Below are 23,666 nucleotides of genomic sequence, written 5' to 3' on the forward strand. Positions count from 1 at the left end.
CTATCAAACAGCTAGAGACAGCTGCTCCCACAGGAGCCAGCTCCCTTCCCGCTTGATGAAGACCACTCACCCCATGGCCAGGGCCCAGGCCCAGTGAGGCCCCTGCTCGCATACCCTTCCTCCTGGCACTGCTGCCCACTGGCACCGCCGTGCACAGGCGGAGCCGAAGCCCAGGCCCACAAGTGGGCCCCAGACTTCCAGGCAGAGCAGTGACCCAGCAGTGCCCCAGGGCCCTAGCTGGGTTTCCTTGCTGATGGAGGCCAGAGGGGCAGGCATGTTTACGGCCTGCCACTAGCCTCAGCCTCTCACCATCTCCCCTCTTCACTCCTCCGCTCCCTGCCTGGATTCCACAAAAAGGCTGCGTGAGGTCTGGGGCTACCCCTTCCCCTGCTGCTTTCTGTGTAGGGTGGCAACGGGCACAGGCAGTTCGCTCTGCCTGTCACTTCCTGGTGCCTGCAGTTCATGACTGCTCTACCTGCCCGTGAGGGCCAGGTTAACAGTGCTGACCCTGGATTTTGCTGGTGCCCAGCTCCCCGGGAAGCAGCTTCTCACCTACAAAGTGGCCGTACAAACCCCAGCCCAGGCAAGATGATGAGTTGTTATCACTATGAAACTGGAAGGTGGTTTGCACATGTGAGGGTTTTTATGGTTTTGTTTCCTTGTGGCAGAGGAGATAGAAAGATACTTTGTAGAGATGGCCCCAATCCCATTCTCGGACAACAAGAGGCAACACAATCTCTGACAATGTCCCCAGGCTGCTCTTCCCTCACTGAAGCCCCTGCTCTCGGCTACACGGTTACAACTCCGCTGGCCCTTGCGGCACTAACTTAACTGGTAAAGCTCCGCCACCCCCAGGGCTGTCACACAGATGGACGGAGCCACCTGCGTGGTGTTTGCAGTGGGCGACGAGCGGGAAGGAGGCCTTGGACCAGGCCGCTTGGAACTCGCTCATGTAAACACCACGCAGAGGGAAGCAGCCTCCGTCAGGACACACAGGGCAGCCAGACAGGTGGGGGGAAAGCCGGAAACCAAAGGCAGAGACAGTTAAAACAGTCAATGACATTAGTGCTTCTGAGAGGACAAGACGACTTGAAAAATGTCTTAAATTGACATCTGCGCTGCCATTCATCATGGTGAGCAATGGCAAATTACTATGGGAAGAACACTTACAAATTTTTTAAAAACCACCTAAGTGATATGTATAGTTTTACACCTTTCACAGACTTTTTACATGTTTATTTCTCAAAGATTGTCAAAAACAGAATTTCTGTTTTCAAAAGTGGCATTTTCAGGGTATGAGGAAAGGCACTGATTTTAAAACGCATCCTCCAACACACCTCCCTCCAGGCAGAAGGAGCGGCTGGTTTATGCCCCGCAGGTTAGCCATGGGGCTGGCAACAGGGCCCAGGGCCTTTCTCCCTACAGGCGCCCTGACTCCGTCATCAACAGCTTCTGGAGCAGGCCAGCGGTCCCTTTAAAATAAACTACTCTTACAGCCCCAAATTTGCTGTTTTGAGGGACACGTGCCCGCTCACGGGAGGACTGACCACTGCTCCCAGGTGATGGTACCAAGCTCTATAAGGACGCAATTTTCTTTTAAACTAGAGACACACAGGGATTACCATGAAAGTTCGTAATCAGGGAACCCAGATTTTGCGTTTAGTTTTCAGGCCACCGCAGGGCTCTTCTGCTGTACAAGGCTTGATAAGTCTGTGCTTGGATGAGGGCTATGATAGGGGCCAGAACAAAAGTCGAGAAAAGCCCCCAGTACGGACTCCAGTGAGGCGCTCCGCCCCATCTCCCCCAAAGGCACGTGTCCTTCCATCCAGGAAATGCGGCCCAGGGGTCTGACAGGGCAGACACACGGGGCCCGTCGCACAGGGCTGTCTGCTGCCTGTTCGCGCTCACAACAACTTCGACTTGAAACCGCCAGACACCCTCAGAGCCTCTGCGGGACTGGCAGGGCACTTTCCACTCGCTGCTTCTTGAGCTGAGCCGGAGCCCTCTCCTGCTCCTGTGACTTTAGAGCTGACGCTGTCCTCTGTCTGTGGCCTTCAGGTGGGCCCCACTTCCATGTGCCTTTTATGCAGTGAGAGTTGAGGGGTGGGGTATGAAAGCCGAGAAATTACACAAATCTCCACCAAAAAAAAAAGTCATAAAATGTCTTAATTTGCCTGAAGCTTAGTTAAGGGCCATAAAATACACCCCCAAATACCTCATGTTCTTTAAATAGTTATCAAAGTTCTGATCTATTTAAGGAAATACCACTTTTATGGGCACAGGGCAAGATGCCAAAAGCCGTGACTCACCCCCTCTAACACATGCAAACACCAGCTTCCTCGTGCCTGTCCACAGGGCCAACGCAAGCAGATGCCGGCCCTTCCCAGGGCTGACTGCTGGGGGTGACACAAGCTGGGGGTCGGAGCCCTGCCTTCGGGAGGTAGGAGTGAATTACAAACAAAACCCCTACCCATGGAGCCTCTGCTGCCTTAGCCCCCGAACGTGAGCAGGGTTAGGAGGGGGTGTTTGTGAATCCCAGTGAAGCAGGGAGGGGGCACCTTTTTCTGTGGGGTATGGTGGTGGATGTAATGTCAAAAAGAGAGGAAAATACTCGTCAAGAGACACTTTTCACCACTGCCAGCAGTGACTGTTAAATGCGGAAAGCCCCAGAAGGCCCTGGAAGTAAGGAGCAGAAGCCCAGGTCGCTATGGTGTAAAACGGCAGACCTGCTCTGGCTGCAGATCTAAGGGTGTCTAAGGGAAGCTGAGCCAGGCTCTGCTCCAGGTCAGGGAGGGGGAGGTGGCATTGTCCAGGGAGGGAGGGAGAGTCTGAGGCTTGCTCATCAGGCGGCCCAAGAGTTAAAGGGGGAGGAAGGAAGGAAGCCAGGGCAGGCGGCCCAGGGTGAGCCACCAACCCTGAAGACTGAGTCCTGCTTCTTGTGTCCCAGAGGTGGGGAGGGTGAGAGGAAGGTTCCAGTAAAGACCCTCAATCCTCACTGGGCATCAGAATCCCCCACAAAGCCTTTCAAGGTGACATATGCGTGGCTCTGCTTTAGGGTGGCTGATGCAATGACACGGGCATCGTTTTCTTTAAAGGCCCCCCGATAACCTGAGTGTACAGTCAAGAAGCAGGACCACTGATCCAAAGACTGAAGGTGGCCGGAAGCACAATGGACGGGAACACCTACAAAGTCAAACCCTGGGGTTCAGGATGGCGAACCTAGAGGTGCGCCGGCCCAGCCTGCAGATCGCTCGGGGACCCGAGTGCCGGCAAGTCAGGGCAGAGGGGAGCAGCGGGGCCCCTGTCTGGACCACACCGGCCGTCAGGATGAGCCAACAGCTAGTGGAGCGTCTCTGCAAAGAGGGCATCTAACGGATGAAGGAAAGTGGCGACGGCATCAGAGAGGCACCGTGTGGCAAAAATGACTGCAATGGCAGCGACACCACAGCAGGAGAGAGCAGGGCCGACCTGACTCTCTCCCGAGACGCAGCTCCACCGCGCAGGCCTCTCCGCGACCCCCTGGACCGTAGTCGTCTACCCTCCAGCTCTGCCCACAGTCTCCCCTGGGACAGCACCCCGGGCTGTGGTTGGCAGGACCTGAAGGGGCAGCTCTGTAGGACACACAACCCACATCCCTCAAAAAGACAGACTGAAAGGGAAAAAAGCAGGGAGTAGGGGCCGCAGATTTAAGATTAAAACATTTAAAAGAGGCAAATTATCCAAATGCAATTTGTGAACCTTACCTGTGTATTAATTCAAGCAAATCAACTGTAAAACTTAGTTACTCGGGAAGCGGGGCCTCCGTCTAAGTGTGTGCTGACACTGAGTGGCTGCGCTGTGATTGCTCCGGAGCCACCCAGGTGGGGACGGAAGCAGGAGAGGGCCGTGTGCGCACGACTGGTGGCCGGGCCATGTGTACGGGAGGGACGTTTCACTGTTCTCTTACTTCAATAAATATTGAAAATTTCCGTGAAAAACAAACCTACGACTCAACAACAAAAAGACAACCCAATTGCCAAATGTGAAAATGGGCAAAGGACCTGAATTAACATTTCTCCAAAGAAGACAGACCAGTAGCACTTGAGAAGATACTCGACTCTCTTAGTCATAGTAGGGAAATGCAAATCAAAACTATGAGTTACCACTTCATGCCCACCAGGAAACATATTATTGAAAATGGTGGAAAACCCAGGGCTAGAGGAGGGGCAGAGAAATTGGAACCCCGGACAGCGTGCACTGCTGGCGGGAGTGAAACATGACGCAGGCACCGGAAAAGCCTGGCAGTCCATCAACACTTAAACTCGGAACTATCACATGATCTCGCAATTCCACCCCTAGATGTAGGACACCTGAAAGAACCGAAAATGAGTGCTGAAATAAACACCTACACAGGAGTGTTCACAGCTGCACAGCCGAACGGCAGAAACCACGCAAATGTCTACCCCCGGAGAAAAGGAGAAACAGAACGCGTATATCCGCACAACGGAGTGTCTCTGAGGCACAAAAAGATGTGAAGCACCGACATGCTGCAACGTGGACGAATCTTGAAACGTTATGCCAAGTGAAAGCTATTTACAAGGGCCACATATTATATTACTCCATTTCCATAAAATATCCAAAGTAGCAAAGTGCAGAGACAAAAGGCAGACCGGCGGTTGTCAGGGGCTGGGGGCCGGGCAGTAGGGGGTGACTCCTAACGGCACGAGGGTCTCCGACTGGGATGATGAAAGTTCTGGAACTCGACAGTGGTGGTGGATGCACACTACTACGAACGTACTTAATGATCTTGGGTTGTAGACTTGAAAATGACCGAAGCGGTACATTTGTTGTGCGTATTTTACCACAATACAAAAACTGGCAGCCGTTCTGAAGTAGCTCGTGCTTAACAGCACTATGCGCCAGGCAGATCTCATGAGCGACGGCTTTATCCCAGAATCTTTACTGAGGAGTAACACACCTCAGCATGATCATTCATGAGCGAGTTTTATGGGAATTTATTAAGGTCATGATTTTTTTTTATTTCTTAAAAAAAAGGAAGGAGGCAGGGCATCAATCTGCTCCCTTGAGCACCAGGAGAAACCCAGCAACTGTGGTAAATCCAGAGAAGCCTGGCACGTCATCCTCTGTGACAGCCGTTCCCAAGTCCGGGGGGAAGCTGCCTGTGACCCCGAGAGAAGTGGTCTCATCCAACCACCGTGATGTTGCCCAACAGGCTCAAAGCAGGGAGCGCACTGCTCGGGTACAGCGCCGCCTGCATGAACGCGGCACAAAAACTCAACCTGCGGCGTGGCAATCCGCCGGGGCTTAATACGCTCTAACCTGTTTGGTCAAACGAACCGATTCTGAGGGAACGGCTCAGAGTAAGTCAGCAAACGTCACCCTGAGGGACAGAATCAGTGTCCCCACATGCTTCCCACAGACCCTCCTGAAGGAGAGTTTTGTGGGAACGCACTCAGGAACCAAGACGGCGGCTTTCTGAAAATCCATGCCGCCACCGCCGGGAAGAGACAGCAGGTGCGTGCCGCGGGCCAAGCCACAGCCGATCCCGGACCCCCGGCTGTGGGCTGGTCGTGAGCACTTTCATCAGCGGCTCAGGAATTGGCTCCGCCTCGTCTAGACGTAATTCCGCTTCGGCAGGGGTCATCACTCACTGAAATGCAATTTCGACCGAGGGAGACCATCACGGTGATCCTCGAGCAACGTTCAGCCCGGCACGCTCTGGGAAAGGGCTTGGCAAAGGGAGAGAAGGGAGGAAGCTGTGTCTCCTCATCTGTATCTCCAAATGCTTCCCAAGAGCAGGGTGCCTGAGAAGGAAATTAAACATTCCAAAACATCTACGGGACAAAAGTCACCAACTTTGTACAGAAGCTCTGAAACAGAGAGACGCAGCGCAACCTGGGTGGTGGGGTCTTGAAGGCCACCCAGAGTGAGCAGCCACAACACACATGGAAACCCTGGTCAAACACCTTAAGAAAAGGCTCTTCAGGCTCTGCTGGAGCCTTCCGGTGACAGGAAAGAAGGTCTTTACCTCAGAAGGCTGGCTTTTCTTCCACTTTAAGTTTAGGAAATTCTTCATGCTGACTTGAAAGCCACATCCCTGCAGATAATTATTTGAAAAGTAGGGGGGTATGGCTGAGGGACCGTGGGTTTTATAGCCCCATGGACCTGGGCCTTGAATGTTGGGGCCACTTCTTCCCAGCTGCAGGACTGGCCACACGGTGTAACCTGGAGGAGCCACGACTTTCTCATCCGCAAAGTGGAAAAATACCCACGTGCGAGGGTTTAGTAAGATAGCCTGTAAGGTGCGTGAAGCAGCATCTCCGCTGGAATGCGACATATGCCTCCCCCTTCTCTCATCCCGAGACGGAGTCAACTCCACCTTCTAAAACACACGAGTGTGAAATGGGACTGCTCCTCATGCCCAGAAAAGAGCTCTGGGCACCAGAGGCCACACTGGTTCTGAGTCCCTTCAGGACACCCGCCACCGGGCCGGGGATGAAGGTGTGATGGCTCTGCCAGTGGTCACAAAGACCTCTGCCGTGGGTCTCCGACGTGCCTACTGCAACGAGCAGCACTTGCCAGACCTGCTTCCTCTCCCCGGCTGGTCCCTCACCGAGTGCTGAACAGAAAGCCCGGCACACTCTTCAGGCACTCGGCGAAGGTTTGGTGAGTAGCGTGCAGTTTAAGAAAACCCTGGGGGAAAGGAGGGAAAATCCGGAAGATACGAAAGCTTCAGTACAGACACAGGATTAAACAAAGGGAAAAAAGCCCCAGCTTCTGAAAAGGAGGGCTGCTAGAAGACAAAAGGATAGACACAGAGTATCTCTGGACTCGCTCAAATACCCTTAGATTTTAAAAATGTAATTTATGCAAAAAAGGATACTACTACACGGAGACTACAGTATACTATGAATTCGATACAGAGAAAAGATTCAGACTGCAGTATCGCTGGTGAGCCCCGAGCAGGGAAGACGCCTGTTTGGACGCATCTTCGTTCTCTCGCGCTCACATTTCACAGGAAGATCGACCACCCGCCCTGCCCCTCAGAACCCTTTCTGAAGTGCGTCTGGACAGAACGTAGCCTGGACGGATGACTGGTCTTCCCCGGCCCGGCACTTCCTATTTCTGAAATCACAGTAAATATACTTGACCTGATTCAGGGCAACAAAGCACAAGGCAGACGGGAGGAGTGGCCTGCAGGCATGCAGTGGCTTGGCAAGGAAGTGACCGCAGGAAAGAGATGCTCAATATAGTGTCCTCAACTTAAGATGAACTTATTTTATTGCTTACAACATGAACTGTTCTTTTAAATCTGCCAGTGCATTAGTTTCTACACCTACAAGGTACCACTTTGGCAGAGGGAAAGTGGCAAAACATCTAAAAAATATAACACGCCCGTAGCACCACACACTCTCTCGTACTTGTCCCCAGAGCCCCAAACTCAACGGCTAACTTACCTTCTCTGAAGTGCAACAGATACAGAGAAACGGTGGGACACTTTGCCTCAGACCAAACGTAACCAGGTCCCCGCAGTGGGACAGCGTGACGGCAGGGGGCCTGTGCTGTACTAGGCCCACAGGGGGCACTTTCTCCTGGCCCGTACTTTTCCTGGTTTTATTTCACATACACGGCGGTTACAAGCCCTTTTTGTTGGTTTCTTTGTATAAAACCCACCAGAATGCAGCTGGGCGGGGGGGGGGGGGGGGGGGTTGAGGCCCAAAAGGAGGGTTACGATGGCAGTTGAAAGACAAAACTGAATTCTACACAGCACAGCAGTGAAAGTTTGTAATTACAATACGAGTCATGAAAAAAGTTAAATTATGTCCAGAAAAAGGTATGACTTTAAAAGGCCTAGAAATAGTATGTTCCAGAAATAATTTTGAAAGTTCCTTGAAGGCAAAGGTCACCCTCTGGACTGCATTACACCCCTCCTTGCACTGAATGACCTCTCTGTGCACAGCAAGTGTTAGAGTTAATGATTAATTCAGAGCCAAAAAATTTAAATGAGAATTTTCGCCAGTTCAGATGCTTGAGGAGAGAGTGTGCATTACAAAGACACACCCACAAGAAGCCTCGCCCCTCGCTCGGCAGGCACAACTCTCAGGAGCCATCCTGTCACTGTCACCACGGCCAAGAATGGAACCCTGTCCTACCAGGCACCGTCTGGTCTGACACCAAGCCCAGCAAGGCCACCCTTGGCTCCCTCCGCAGTCGCTCTCCTCTCCAGAGTCGAGGTGGAGAGCGTGGCGTGTTCTACCAACAGGAATCCAAGGTCGGCCCATCCGCGATCTATCAGAGCATGTCTTCAATGAAACTATCCCTCTCTTCTCTCTGCTTGGAAACGCCCCTCCCTTGGAGGACAGGTGTGTCCTCTCCTTTCACCTCTGGTGTCATGTGGCAGCTCTTCACTCTGCTGCTCTTTACACGCCACCCTTCCCAGCTTAGCGTGCACATGATGAACATCGACCTCACTCCCAGCTTCCACAGAAACTAACTCCGAGTGGATCGCAGACTGAAGTATAAAACTTCCAGAAAAAGACAGAAGAAAAATCTTGGAACCTTAGGTTAGGCAAAAGTCTCTTACGAATCATGTATGCTCCATAAAGGAAAAAAATAAACGTGTAAATTAGGTGGCATCAAAACGAGAACTTCTGCCCTCTGGAAGACACTTTTAAGAGACTGGAAAGTCAAGCTGCGGACTGGGAGAAAATATTTCAAATCGTGTGTTTATAAAGAACTCATACCCAGGATATTTGAAAGAAATCTCAAAACTCAAGAAAACAACATGATAAGAAATTAGGCAAAAGATGTGAATAGACACTTCACCAAGGAAGATACATGGATGGCAAATGAGCACACGGGCTCACAGGCAAGCGCAAGAGGGAAGCCACGCCGAGCGGTCATCACACACCTGTCGGAAGGGCGAGAGGCTGCCCACGCCGAACACTCGCGCACCACAGGTGGGAATGCAGCACGGCAGGGTCATCTTTGGAAACAGTTTGGCAGCTTCTTAAAAAGCAAACGTATACCCGCCCCATGGTCCAGCCGATCCACTTTCATGTGTCCACATCAACGCCTGCCCGTGAACGTTCACTGAAAATAACCAACCGCCAGAAACCACCCAAATGTCCACCAGCAGCTGAATGGGCACGTAAGTCGTGGGTACTCAAAAACTGGACTGCCAGCCACAGAAAAGGGGAAATGAACTGTTGATACTTGCCGCCACCGTATGAATGAATGTTCGAATAATCATGCTGAGTGTAAAAAGCCAGAATTCCACCCCCCACCAAATTATACATGCTGAGATTGCATTTATACAAAACTGTAAATAAAAGCAAATACTACGCGGTGTCAGCAGATCAGTGGTCTCGGCAGATCAGTGGTCGCCTGGGGATGGTGGTGGGCGGGGAGGGGAGACAGGACAAATGGAGTATAAGGGAGGGGCTTGAGGAAACTTCGTGGAGCTAAATTGTTCACCTTGTGTTAAGGACAGTTCCACGGACATATGTATGTCAAGAGCCATCAAACTGTAAAGTTTAAACATGTGCAGTTTACTCTATGTCAGTTCTACCTCAATGCATCTGTTTAAAACAAGCAAACACACCCCAAGAAATCCCAGGGCCACACCCACATTTAGGCACCGTACAGGCTCCCTCAGCTTTTAAGCTTTTTACTTATTCCTGGTGTTTCCAAGTTTGCAACGGAAGGAAATATGGGGTTAAGCCATGGCAGAACCCGATGCAGGCCACACAGAGTCAAAGTGACCCCAAAGGAAAGGTCCTGCCTGACGGAAGACACCCTGAGTGGACTCTGAACGGCAGAGGGTCGTGTCCTTGGGGGTTTCAGGACACAAGTTAAGCCCAGGTGGTCCGCCACCACAGACCCGGCACGCTTAAGGCAGACTTCTTTACCAGATGCCCCCTGACGCACCCGGGTTCCTTTTCATTGTGAGGCAATATTTTAAAAAAAAATCGTTGTAAGCTTCTGCCAAGTTAGTGTCACATCATTCACTTCTCTACTTAAATCAGAGACAACAGTCTGTGGCAGACTGGATTTTTCAAAACCGAAGCTTGCTGCCTGTCGAGAGACAGTGCCTGCCCCCAGCCCCCTGGTAGCTGAGCGAGCCCTTGTGACCGCCCTGACAAACGCAATGCGGCAGAAGAGATGCGGCGCGACTTCCACGCCCAGGTCGGGACAGGCGAGGGGCTTCTGCTCGCCTGTCTCTCGGGATATCTGCCTGGAACGCAGCCAGCACCCTGCGAGGAAGTCCAGGCCACACGGAGAGGCTGCCTGTGGGCTTCTGGTCACGGCCCAGTGGAAGTCCCAGCCAACAGCCACCATCAAACACCGGACATGTGAGGGCAGGGGCCCAAGACCATTTAGCCCCCCAGTGTCTGTGGGCTGAGGGGGTAGAGAGGAGCTGCCACCACCAGGTCCCCCTCAAACCGTAGATTTACGAGTTAAATGCCATCGTCATTTTCAGGCATTTCCACCTGAGGTGGTGTTTGTTATAGGGCAGCAGACAACCAGACCAGCCTTCTTTCTCCTGAATCCGAAGAGCCAGTTTGGAAAGGAAACTATAGTTGAGCCTTCAACAATTCCTCCTCCCCAGGGGGGCAACCCCCCAACAGTCAAAAACCTACAGATACTCTGACTCTTAAAAAAGTTCACAACTCTTGGTACCCATGGGAAACTGGTTCCCGGACCCCTGAGGACGCCAACATCCATGGATGCTCAAGTCCCTCATGTAAACGGCGTGTGTCAATGCACGCAGGCAGCCTTCTGCACGGACTGAAACAATCTGCATGGACACGAACCCACAGTTCAAATCCACGTTGTTCAAGGGTTAACTGTAGCTCCTCCCCTTCCTTCCTACACTACCTAATGGTTCATTACCCTTTCCATAATGACACATCAAGACAGCAATAGAGCATCTTTACAAATAACCTGCAGAGGTCACCCTAAATTTCCTGAATGACCTCAGGCTAAATTCATTTGTGAAAAGCCAGAGCATGATGTATAAAATGAATCAAATTTCAACTCGGCTGTAGATTTCACATTACGTTGGTATCCCATTCAAAGTGGATGAAGCACACGGGGAAAAAAAAGATTTCTCATGGTGTAGGAACACAGGACTGCATGCCATTTGGGGTAATATAAATATAAAGATTACCTGGCAGAGATGACTTAGTGATTCTACTTTTAGCGAAATATACGCAGAACTTAAAAACATCCCTTATCTGCTTTCTCTGCTTCTCAGCATTACTTGTAATAAAAACGCTGGCCCACTGGGAACTCCCTGAAGAGTCCACAACACCGCCGGGAGGGCAGGGTGGCTGAGTAAAGGGCCTGGGGCCGGGTGCTTGGAGACCCAGTTGTGCGATCTCAGGCACGCGTGCCACTTTTCTAGACTAACAATTTCACTGAGTTATAATTTACGTACACAACCACCTCTAGTGAAGTGTACAACTGAATGCCTTTGGAACGATGCATGCATACTCCCAGGGAATTATGGCTACAGTCAAGATACACACCATTTCTATCAACTCTAAAAGCTGCCCTTCCATCCTTTGCCCCCGAGAGAACCACTATGAATGAGTTTGCATTTTCTAACATTGTATGTAAATGAAAACATAATATATACTTTTGTTTCTGGCTTATTTCACCCAGGATAATTATTTGGAGATTAATTCGTGTTACATGCAGTTTGTTCTTTTTCACTGCTGAATAGCATCTATTACAACAGTGAGGGGAGTGGGGTGTTTCCACTTTTTGGCTCTTGCGGATGAAGCTGGGTATGGAAGGGCTGGCCACACAGTAGGTGGGTGCTTAACTTGGTAAGAAACCGCCACGCTGTCTTCCAGGACGGCTGTGTCATTTCGTATTCTCACTACCTGTGTGTGAGCGCTTGGTTGTTGCATACCCTCACCAATCCTTGGTCGTCAGGCCAACTTTCCGATTTGCAATTTCCTCACCAGTGAAACGAAAGCCCCAGTTCTGCATGGTTCTAGGGACCATCTCAAGTCTGACTTTTTCCAACTTTTGAGAACGGAATTTTGGGTGCTGAGTCAGGTGAAATACTTTAAATGTCACCTAAGCAGCCCTGGCTAGAGTGGCTCGGTTGGTTGGAGCATCATCCCAGACTGTCAATTCCTGGTCGGGACACACACCCAGGTTGCGAGTTCGATCCCTGGTCTTTGGGTGTGTATGAGAAGGCAACCAATCAAGATCTCAAATCTCTCGCTCTCTCTTTCCCCCCTTCCTCTCTCTCTAAAAGCAGTGAAAAAATGTCCTTGGGTGAGGATTAAAAAAAAAAATTTTTGACCTAAGCGAATGAACTCCTGAGACAATTATGTAAACACTAAGCAGGAGCCCCGCAATCAAGCCGGCTCACTACTCTCAGCAGGCCTTCCCGACCTTGTAAGTGGGAGCTGGGTGGGGAAGGCAGGAAGGGAAGAGGAAAAGAACCCTGAATTAAGGAGAACGAGCCCCTATGACTTCGTTCCGCTCCTCAGGTGCCTCCCACCTCCTGCACTTGGACAAGCCTGTTCTGCTGAGGAAATCCCAACAGGTACGTCTGAGAGACTGCTCTGCTCTGTACAGTCCACACCTCTGCCGGGCAGCTATACGGTCACCATTTCTGCGCACCTTTCCAAATCTGGGGGCCCCAAGAGTAGCTCTGAAAGACGATCACCATGAGAAAAGTGAGAGCTGGCATTTACGAACTGGGGTTTTATGTATTTCCTCCACTCTTTCACCTGTTACAGGAAAATCTAACTGGTGTCAGCCATAGGGGGAAAAAACTTAATTGAATAGTGTCTCCTTCCATACACCAACACAGCGAATGCATTAATTAATGGTACTGGCGCCACACAACTACGGTTGACCCCTGAACAACACGAGCTGGTGCCAACTGCCTGCGTGGTCAGAATCCGCGTGTCACTATGTGGGTCCTCCACATGCTCGGATTCCCAACCGCCAGGTGGTCCTCAAACGATGCAGGTTTGGGTTGCGTGGGACAATCGATAAAAACCCATGTGTAAGAGGGCCTGAATAAACCAAACCCATGTTGTTGAAAGGTCAACTGTATTTGAAAAAAATTACAGCCCTGACATTTCTGGAAATAATGTTAATAGTTGCTGTCAAGTCATGTTTAAACAAAATGTAAGAAGAACACTGTGATTCTGGGAAAACTTTATTTCCCAGCTGCTATGTTTGGCATTACAAGGAATCCCCTGGAAACAGGAAGCAGTTCTTTCACTCCGCTGTGGCCGTCAGGCGACTGTCTAACCTCCACTTGCACAAAAGGACACAGGCCCGGAAGGGCCCGCAAACTCTCTATTCCCTGGCGGCTCCTCAGAGACCGTGAACTTGCACTCAGCTGCCGCGAGCTTTCTGGACGACGGTGTCACGTCATCAGGGCAGACACTGATTAGGCCGTACGCACCGTGTTGCTCACTTCACTGCAGAGAACTGTGAGTATGTGTACGTCCACGTAAAGAATGGGCGGACTAAAAATCTGGCCACTCTTTGTCCCTTTGTTCAAGTATTTTTAAATCCTGGAACAAAGTGATATTTACAAACAATAAGATCTTTCTGTGTGGAACTTAGTTTCCATGCAAAGCAACAATGTAAGATTTTAAAAAAATGGACTTTCAACCTAGATTTGATTCAGATGAAAACCCTTATCTACTGCTTGCACCTTTAAAAAACTGTTTTTTAACTCTGGTTAGCCATTCCTGTGACCTAAGATTCCGGTTAGAGAAGAGGAAATTAAACCAACTAAGATTTATTTACTATCAGGAATTCCAAATGCACTATTTTAACTGCACTCTGCCTACTGGCAGAACTCCCAGCTTTCCTAACCTTTCCCATTCCACCCTTCCCTATCCCAGTTCCGACTTAATCACAAAGATAGGATGCTAGGATACGGGAGAAAGAGAGGGAAGGACTGGGGGAAGTGGCGCTCTACAATGTTTTCCCGAAGGAAACCGAAGACCTCTTTGAAAGGAGGTATCAACGGAAATAAGCATTCCAGCCTCAATATTGGACAGATGAGGGGAAGAAGGGCCACGTACACAGAGGATGCTTCTCTATTGTCTGGTGCCTCCCAGCAGGGACCTTTCAATTTTCTGGATGATGCCACCCCAACGGAGCCACACCGCCAGTGTTCAGGGTTTTCCTCCTCTCCGCCATTTTGTCACCTGCCAAATGTGCCCTGGCTGCCTTGGTAATCCCCAAAGCTTTCAAGGGTTATTTGTATTTTAAGTCCATACTGAATCTTAATTCTTAATGTGTTTAATTTTACTCAGAAATCCAAGGCTTCCTGAGAATATTAAGTACCTTTTTATACCCTTATTTCTGTTTCAACATCCCACACATTACCTGGCACAAAACTTAACATACAGGGTCCAACACAAAAAAACTCTCCTTTTTATTACAAAATCATAAGCATGTAATTCTGTAACATAACAATATCACACTCAAGCACACCATATGACATGTTAGGTGAAATGTTCAAACTAAAACTATAAATTATTACACCCGTATTATTACCCTACCAACCGCACTCCAGCAGGCGTTACTTCTGCTGGCCCCTGTATATTTGATAAGTTAATCTTTGTATTAGGAAAAACTGGTAGAATGCAAGCAAAACACAGCATTTCTAAATCATTCACACCACCGATTCTTCTGATTCTACTTACCTCCACTAAGAAATACACAATCTTTTCTTCCTCAGCCCAAGCACTAATGAGTAAATCTCTCAATAAAACTGAACATTCTCCATGCCTATTTGAGATTATATTACCTCAGGCAGTACTAAAAGCTTTTGTTCATTTATTAAAACTATTCTGTACTAGAGTAGCAATATTTTTCTGATATATCGCCTGGACAAGGGAAACAAAGGAAAAAATAAACAAAAGGGACTGCATCAAACTACAAAGTTTTTGCACAGCAAAGGAAATCATCAACCAAATGAAAAGACAACCCACCGAATGGGAGAAAATGTTCACCAATGATACATCTGAAAAGGGGTTAATACCCAAAGTTTATAAAGAATTTATAAACTCAACACCAAAAAGATGATCCAATTAAAAAATGGGCAAAGGACCTGAAGAGATGTTTCTCCAAAGAGGACATACAGATGGCCAACAGACATATAAAAAGATGCCGAATGCTACTAATCATCAGAGAAATGCAAATTAAAACCACAATGAGATATCACCTCAGAACTGTAGAACGGCCATCATCAGTAAATTAACGAACAAGTGCTGGCGAGGGTGTGGAGAAAAGGGAACCTGCCATACACTGGTGGTGGGAATGCAGCCTGGTGCAGCCACTGTGCAACACAGTACGGGTTACACCAAAGAATCAAAAATGCGCGGACAAGACCAAGGGTGAGGTGGGAGCAGGGGAGGGAGCTGGGGAGGGTAAGTGCAGACAACTGTACTTGAACAACAGTAAAATAATTTAAAAAAATTAAAAATGTAACTGCCTTATGACCCAGCAATCCCACTTCTGGGAATACATATGAAGAAATCCGAAACGCTAATTTGAAAGACCCCATGCACACCCATGTTCACTGCAGCGTTATTTACTACAGCCAAGATCTGGAAGCAGCCCACGTCCATCAGTGGATGAGTGGATAACAATGCTGTGGTCCACTTACACAATGCAATACTATTCGGCTATAAAAAAGAAGGACATCTTACCCTTTTCGAGAGCGTGGAAGAACCTGGAGCCATTATGCTAAGTGAAATAAGCCACTCAGAGAAAGACACATGCCACATGATTTCACTCACACATGAAGTCTAATGAACGAAATAAACTAACAAACAAAATGGAAAAAAACTTACAGATAGTAAAGAGACTTAGGCCTGTGAGAGGGGAGGGAGTGTGAGGGGCGGGGTGAAAAAGGCAAAGGCCAACCCCCCCTCCCCCCGCAAAAAAACCCCAAACACAAAACCACATACATATACAAAAAACCCTCACAGACAACAGACAACAGTATTGTGATGACAAGAGGGAAAGGGGGTGGGGGCAGCTAGAAGAGGGTAAAGGGGGGCTAAATGGTGATGGAAGGAGAGTGGACTTGGGGTGGTGAACACACAATATAAAGATGATGTACTACAGAATTGTACACCAAAACCTATATAATTTTATTAACCAATGTCACCCCAATAAGTTCAATACAAAATAAATTAAAATATATATATTTTTAAAAAACCTGTTTTGTACTAGATTAAGCGATTTCATTATCCTTTGCACTAACTCATCCATTTCTAGGTCTGGCTTATCAGAAAATAAGGATATTTTTCATCCAGCAGTAAAGCTCTCTTTTAAATTAACCTTTAGAGGCTACAAGAGAAGTGGTTAAGTACGAAATTAGAACCCCCCCAAGTTTACGGAAACTATAAATTGCTTTCTTCTATTACCTGGTTGCTTCTGTATAATCAATCTTATGTCGTCACTCCCTAAAGCACCAGCTGAAAGAATGAAAGTAGCTGCCCCCAGGAAGCAGAAATGGCAAAGGTGATAGCACAGGGCAGCGGGTTATCACTTTTTTTTTTTAAGCACCTAAAAATTATTAGAGTTAACTGCAGGCTTTAATGTTTATTTAAAAACATAACCATGTACAAACTGAAGTACTGATTTCAAAATAAAGGGAGGACACAGCCTTAGAGCAATAGTTCTGAAGGCTGTTTATACGGTGCCTTGAGCTCGTCATACAGCCTCGAGGAGGTAATTTGTCCTTGCAGGGTTTCAGCCCCACATTTGTAAACCTGACAGTAAATAAGAATGCCACGGCCCTTTCAACAGCAAAATTCTAATATTCTAAAACATCAGGGAAGAATAAGTGGCAGGGCACAATTTAAGAGAGAAAAATATATCTGTCAGATAAAAGGCCAACTCACAAGGGCTTGTTCTGTAATGGGTGGTTAATGAAATTACAGTGATTAGTACAATTATTTTAGGATGACTCTTAAGAGAGTTAAAGGAAGACGATACGGGTATTAGGGAATCTATCTCCGTCAATTAGACAGCTCCTAGACATAAAGCACGCACGGCCCCAGCATTAGTGATGCATTTGGGGCCAGAGAGAACGGTACGTGCTAATTGTCACATAAGAGCTCCTGCTCCAGTGAGCTAGTCGAGCGTCACGACCTGCCCTTCCCTGCAGACTGTGAGCAGGCAGAGGCCCAACGGCTGGTCCTGAACTGCTGGCTCCAAAGGATGGGCGTGCTCACCCATGTTTATAACTAGGTAAGAAACGGGCTCTGGCACTTCTTACCCAGCTCTTGACAAATTAAGAGCTCTATCAGATACACCTTTCCATTTAAACAGGTTATACGTTTAGAATATCCAATTTTAACTCACAGACCTTGAAATAAAATAACCAGCATCCTATCTACTTTTACATAGCAAGAACAGATATCTGTCTTTCAGGAAACAAAAGCCAGACAAACAAAAAGCCACACATCGAATGTCATTATAGAAGTGATCACAGAAAGCAAGGAAGGGGCTGGAGGGGACTGGGTTTGTAATGTAAGACTGTTTAGTGTGCAAAAGGTTCTTCTCTCTATACATTAATTATTCTGTTTTATATTATATTTCCTCCTGCATAGTACATACCCAGTAAATTAAAAAACTGAAAATTATGTATTGAAGTTCTTATGTAATTGATTTGTGTGTATAGTTTTTAACCTAACAAAATTTACCTTAAAATCATACAATCAGAGAATTCATGTGGGAAGGAACCAAGAAACGTTAGTTAAATCATTGATTTAATGTTCGGATTATCTCAATCAACTTATTTAATTATTTAATTAACTTGATGGTTGGCCGAGTTCCATAATAAAAGGAGGTATTTTATAATGATCAAAAATGACTAAATGTAAGTAGTGTTCTAAGAAAATTTTAAGCTTATGTTACGACACCCCATAATACAAACTAAAATAATCTTAAACATCTATTAAACACATGGTATATGCTGGAAAATGTATGTGACGCCTCAGTTACGCCTCCATTGTACAGAGGAGGAAACGGAGGCTCAGAGAGGCTAAGTAGTTTGCATGAGGTCACACAGCAAGGGGCAGAGCTAACATTCCAAGCTTATCTGACACTCAAGTCCGAGATCTTAAACCACTTACTCTATTTGTGATTATCATCATTTGGTCCATGAATCACATCCAGGGTTTCACTTTATACCTCTTGAATTATACATCTTCAGGGTGGGTCTCAAGCATCTGTACTTTTTCCACAATCTTCACAGGTCTCTACATACAACTTTGAGAACCACCATCACAAAAACGAACATCCAGTGTATCCCATTACATCAATAGATAGGTTCAGACAGTTACTGAGATCCACCGTGCGCTGAGCCTTACGCTAGACATGCTCAAAGGAGGCCCAGATGGCCTTCTTTTAAAAACTATTTTTTTTACTTTTGATTTTAGAGAGAGGAGAAGGGAGGGAGAAAGAGAGGGAGAGAAACATAGATGTGAGAAAGAAACATCAATGGGCTGCCTCCCATACACACCCTGACCAGTGACCAAAGCTGTAATCCAGGCCTGTGCCCTGAGGGGGAATCCAACTGGTTTTCGGGATAACATCCAACCAACCCAGCAACACCAGCTGAGACACGACAGGCCCTTCCTGTCCACTGATATGAGTGGACAAAAGCTCACAGTATAGAAAAAGAGACAGACATGCAAACGGACAACTTCAATTCCCTTTTACATACCCTGTGGGATTTGGGAACACAGGGAAAATGAGTCACAGGTGCAAGATCCCCAAAGAATATACCCCGAGATATAGAAAACACTCTGCTCTGGGTCAGGTTCAAGCCAAGGAAGAACTTGGCTCCATGGGCTCTATGAGGAGGGAGTGGGGGAAGGGGCATGTGTGAGGGATGAACCCTCACAGGGAAGAAGTGGAGCAAAACCAATTTTGCATAGATGCCAACGTCCAAACCAACGGAGCAGATGCTCTCCAGATGGAAGGGGTGGAGTGGGGGTTGGGGGGCATTTGGGGCCGAGGTGAAACTGGGGATTTCACAAGAACAAGGAGTCAATAAGCCTACACAGGGTCCAGACCAATCATAAGGGGTCTTGTTCTCCATGCCGAGGATGTTGGACTTGAGCCAAATGACCAAGAGGAAGCAGCTTAAAGAGAAAAAAGCAGATCACAATTGCAAACCAGTCTGGCAGCAGAGTAGAAGATGGCCAGGAGGGTGCGCAAATTACTTAGGTCCATGTAAAAAAACTCGTACACAATATTCACTGCAGCACTGCAGCCAAAACCACCCAAATGTCCACGAACAGATGAATGAACAGCAAACAAACTCGTACATCCACACAATGGAGTACTATGCAGCCATACAAAGGAGTGAGGTGCTGACAACATGCTGTAACACAGATGAACCTTGAAAACATGCTCAGTGAAAGAAGCCAGTCACAAAAACCCATATTGTGTAGTTCCACTCATACAAGGTGTCCAGAATAGGCAAATCCATAAAGACAGAAAGTAAATTAATGGTTGCTTAAGCAAACGGGGAGTGACTGCTAATGGGTAAGGGATTTTTTTGGATTAATGAAAATATTCTAAAATTGATCGCAGTGATAATTGTACAACTCTGTGAATACACTAAAAACCAACCAATGTACATGGTAAATGGGTGAATTAACTCTTACACGAAGTACATTCAATGACTTATGCTTGATGTTTCAGTTCTCGATCAAACTTGTAGCCGCCGGCATCAATGTTCTTGCTACTAAGCAAGGCTGAGACCATCAGTTTCATACCTGCTTTCAGGTCTGGGGCATCAAAATCCCTTAGGCTAGATTTTTATGTCTGGCTTCCTCACACGGCTCATTTTCAAGGTTTACCCACTGCAGCCCTCCTATACATACTACGTACACTATACACAGTCTGTCGCCTGTGTCAAAACTTCCAATCCATGAACAAGGGATGCCTTTCCATCTACTCAGGTTTTCTGTAATTTCTTTCAGCAACTTCTTGTAGTTTTCAGTATATAAGCCTATGCTCCCTTGCTTAAATTTATTTCCAAGTATTTTATTCTTTTGGATGCTTTTAAAAGTGGAATTGTCTTCATTTCATTTTCAGAGTTTTCACTGCTGGTGTATAGAAAGGCAAGTGACTTTTACTCTGACCTTATGTCCTAAAACTTTACTGAATTTACCAGCTCTAACAGTTTTTATGTGAGCTCTTTAAGGTTTTCTAGGTATCAATCATGTCATCTGCAAATAGAAATAATTTTATCCTTCCTTTTCAATGTCTTTTATTTCTTTCTCTTGCCTAACTGCCCTCCCTAGAATGTTCAGAAAAATGTTGAACAGAAGTGGTAGAAGTGGGCATCCTTTCTTGTTCCTGATCTGAGGCGGAAAGCACCCAGTCTTTTCATAAGTGTAATGTTAGCTGCGGGTTGTCCACAGATGCCCCCTAACAGACTGAAAAAGTTCCCTTCCATTCCTAGTTTAAATACTTTAAGTATTTTTAAAAGATTATTAAAGAGAGGAGAAGGGAGGGTTTAGAAAGAGATTGAAACATCGATGTGCGAGAGATACGTCTGATCGGTTGCCTCTCACATGCCCCCAACCAGGGACCTGGCCTACTGGGAATCGAACCAGCAACCTTTCAGTTTGCCGGCCGGCACTCAGTCCACTGAGCCACAACAGCCAGGCTTAAATGCTTTTTTCCAAAAATCATGAATGGGTTTTGAATTTTGTCAAATATCTTTTCTGCATCTACTGACACTATTTTATGTTTCTTTTCCCCCCTTTACTCTTTGATATGATGTATTACATTAAGTCTCATACAGCAAACCAACTCCGCACTCCTGGTCGTGATGAGTGACTCTGCTGTGTCGTATCTGTCAGTGTTTTGTTGAGGATCCTTGTGCTTAGTCTTCTCTACTTGTAATGATCTTTTTCTGACTTTGGCATTAGAGTAGCAACACTGGCCTCCCACAGAATGAGTTAGGAAGTGTTCTCTATGTTTGGAAGAGATTGAGAAAGACTAATGTTCATTTTTTTAAACATTTGGTAGAATTTCCCAGTGAAGCTGGGTAGCCCTGGGCTTTCCTTTGTTGGAGCTTTTTGATTAGTAACTCACTCTCTTTCACTGTTACAGGTCTATTCAGATTTTCTTTCTTCTTGAGTCAATTTTGATAGTTTGCATATTTCTAGGAATTTGCCCACTTCATCTAGGTAATTTTCCAGCATACAATTATTCATTGTATTCCCTTTTAATCCTTTTTTTCCCTGTAAAATTATTAGTCACGTTTCCTCTCTTATTCCTGATTTTAGCAATTTTAGTCTTCTCTTTTTTCCTTTGTCAATGTAGCCAAACATTTGTTGATCTACCGTCTTTCCAAAGAATCGAATTTTAGTTTCGTTTTATTTTCTCTGATTTTCTATTTCCTTTACTTCTGCTCTAATCTCTATCATTTCCTTCTTTCTGCTTGCTGGGTTTAGTTTGCTCATTTTTTCCTACTTTCTTAAGGTGGAAGCTTAGGTTACTGATTTGAGATCTTTTTCCTTTTTACGACAAGCGTTTATAGTTACAAATTTCAACACCTCCCAAAGTTTCAGTATGTTGTGAGTTTTCCTGCTGTTATTGATTTCTACTTTCACTCTACTGTAATCAGAAAAGATACTTTGTATAATCTTAACCTTTTAAAATTTACTGAGACTGGTTTTATAACTCAACATATAGCCTATGCTGGAATATTCTCTGTGCACCTGAGGAGAATGTATACTCTGCTGTTTTGGGGTAGAGTGTATCGTAGATATCTTGTAGGCCTGGTTAGTATATAGTTTATATACATAGGGTATAGTTCAAGTCTTCTGTATCCTTGCCGATTTTCCATCTAGTTGTATTCCAATCACTTACTTTTCTTTTTGCTAAATAATTTTTTATTGTGGTAAAGTACACATGAACGTAACATTTATCACTTTACCATATTTGAGTGCACAGTCCAGGGTCACTGAGTACACTTAACGCTGTGTGCGACCACTACCACCGCCCACCCCCAGGACGCTGTCCGTCTCGCACAAACCCTGTCCTCTGCAAACAGCAGCTCCTCCCTGGCCTCTGCCCCAGCCTCTGGCCCCACCACTCTCCTCTCTGTCTATGGATCTGACTACTCATATAAGAGGACGCGTAAACTTTTGTCCTTTTGGGCATGGTTTACTTCATTTAGTACAATGTCTTTCAGGTTCACCACCTGTAGCGTGTGCTAGAAGTTCTTTCCTTTTAAAGACGAATAATATCCCACTGCGTATGTGCACTGCGTTTTGTTTGTCCATCCACTGGACACCTGGACTGCTGCCACCTTTTGGCTACTGTGAAGAGTGCCACTATGGCCTGGGTGTGGAAACGGCCTCACCCGGTCCGCATTTTCAGCTATTTTGGGTAGGTGCACACACATCACAAGTGGCGCTGCTGGGTCATACAGCAGTTCTGTGTTTAAGTTTCTGAGTAACCGCCGCACTTCCTTCTACAGCCACTGCAGTGCACGGCGTCCCAGCTTCTCCCCATCCGTGCCAGCACTACCAGCCTGCTTTGTATCTGATGGGAGCCGGAGACATGTGGACACTTAGCAAACCCTCACCGATTAGTATGACTTTCCGAGAACTGCAAGTTCATTCTCCCGTTTTATTTCTGTGTGGTTGCACCGAAATACGAAATGGCAATTGAGACCCCTGGCTGCGGGCTGGGAAGAGTCTCTGTAACTAAAATCCTATGCAAGGACACTGAAAATCTAAACTATACTTTTCAGCAGTCTAATGGACATATTTGAGAGGTTTCCATTGTGTGTGGAATGAGAATTTCCTCTCCAAATACCACACTTAATGTCACTTAAGATAAAATACGGAACGGGGGAGGGAGACTGACAGCCCGGAACAGGGGAGGAGAGGGCGGGCAATGAGCAAAGCCCAGATGCGGACTGACTAGGGCACCGCACGGCACAGTAGGCAGGGGGAACGCTACGGGAAACGACTTAGCTGAAAGAAAACTTCCAACGTTATAATTAAAACATTAAAGTAAAATGAACGTATTTTCACTCAGTCCAGATGAGGAGACCTCGGCAAAAGCCTTGAACGAGGACTTAAATAAGGAAGTGCTCGAATAGCTGAATAAGAGTACTAGGAAGATTAGCTACTCTGGGAAGATAAGAAACTTACCTAAGTGAGACACCACCAAATCTGAGGTAGATCTGCAATGTGTAAAATGTATGTCTGAAATTCGGTGTAGGCCCGTCATTTCTAATGTGACATACGGAACAAACATGGCCCTCCGGCACTGGCTCTGGCAACTGCTCACGCAGGACAAAAGAACCGTGGTTACCTGGTAGCCTTCTGTTTTCTTCTGACACCACTTCAGCAAGGCATTCCTCTTTGATCCTCCGTATTCCCTCGCCAATGCCGAGAGAGGGTCCTTCCTTTCTTCCCTGATAAATGAAAATAAGAAACCCAAAGTTGAAACACTTTTTGTTTGAGCACCATTATACGCCAGAAATCCAACGAACAGAAAAGACCAGCGTTGGTCTGCATTCTTGAAGAGGGCAAGTGCACACACCGAGGCATCCAAAGGCAACCTGTATCTTCTCATTCATTTGCTTCTACCCGTCAATTTTTACA

At 46.9% G+C, this 23,666-nt stretch overlaps 1 protein-coding gene across 2 annotated transcripts in view; it reads right to left on the bottom strand.

Moving 5' to 3' along the window:
- The window catches only part of SPECC1L (sperm antigen with calponin homology and coiled-coil domains 1 like), a 104,821-nt gene that overhangs the window by 6,616 nt on the left and 74,539 nt on the right, over positions 1-23,666 (bottom strand). For both annotated transcript variants that reach the window (XM_053927754.2, XM_024566538.4), the window contains one exon: positions 23,374-23,476. In XM_053927754.2, coding sequence (XP_053783729.1) covers positions 23,374-23,476 — 103 coding nt within the window. The remainder of the gene's footprint in view (positions 1-23,373; positions 23,477-23,666) is intronic.

Source organism: Desmodus rotundus, chromosome 7 (assembly GCF_022682495.2).
Source record: "Desmodus rotundus isolate HL8 chromosome 7, HLdesRot8A.1, whole genome shotgun sequence".
NCBI lineage: Eukaryota > Metazoa > Chordata > Mammalia > Chiroptera > Phyllostomidae > Desmodus > Desmodus rotundus.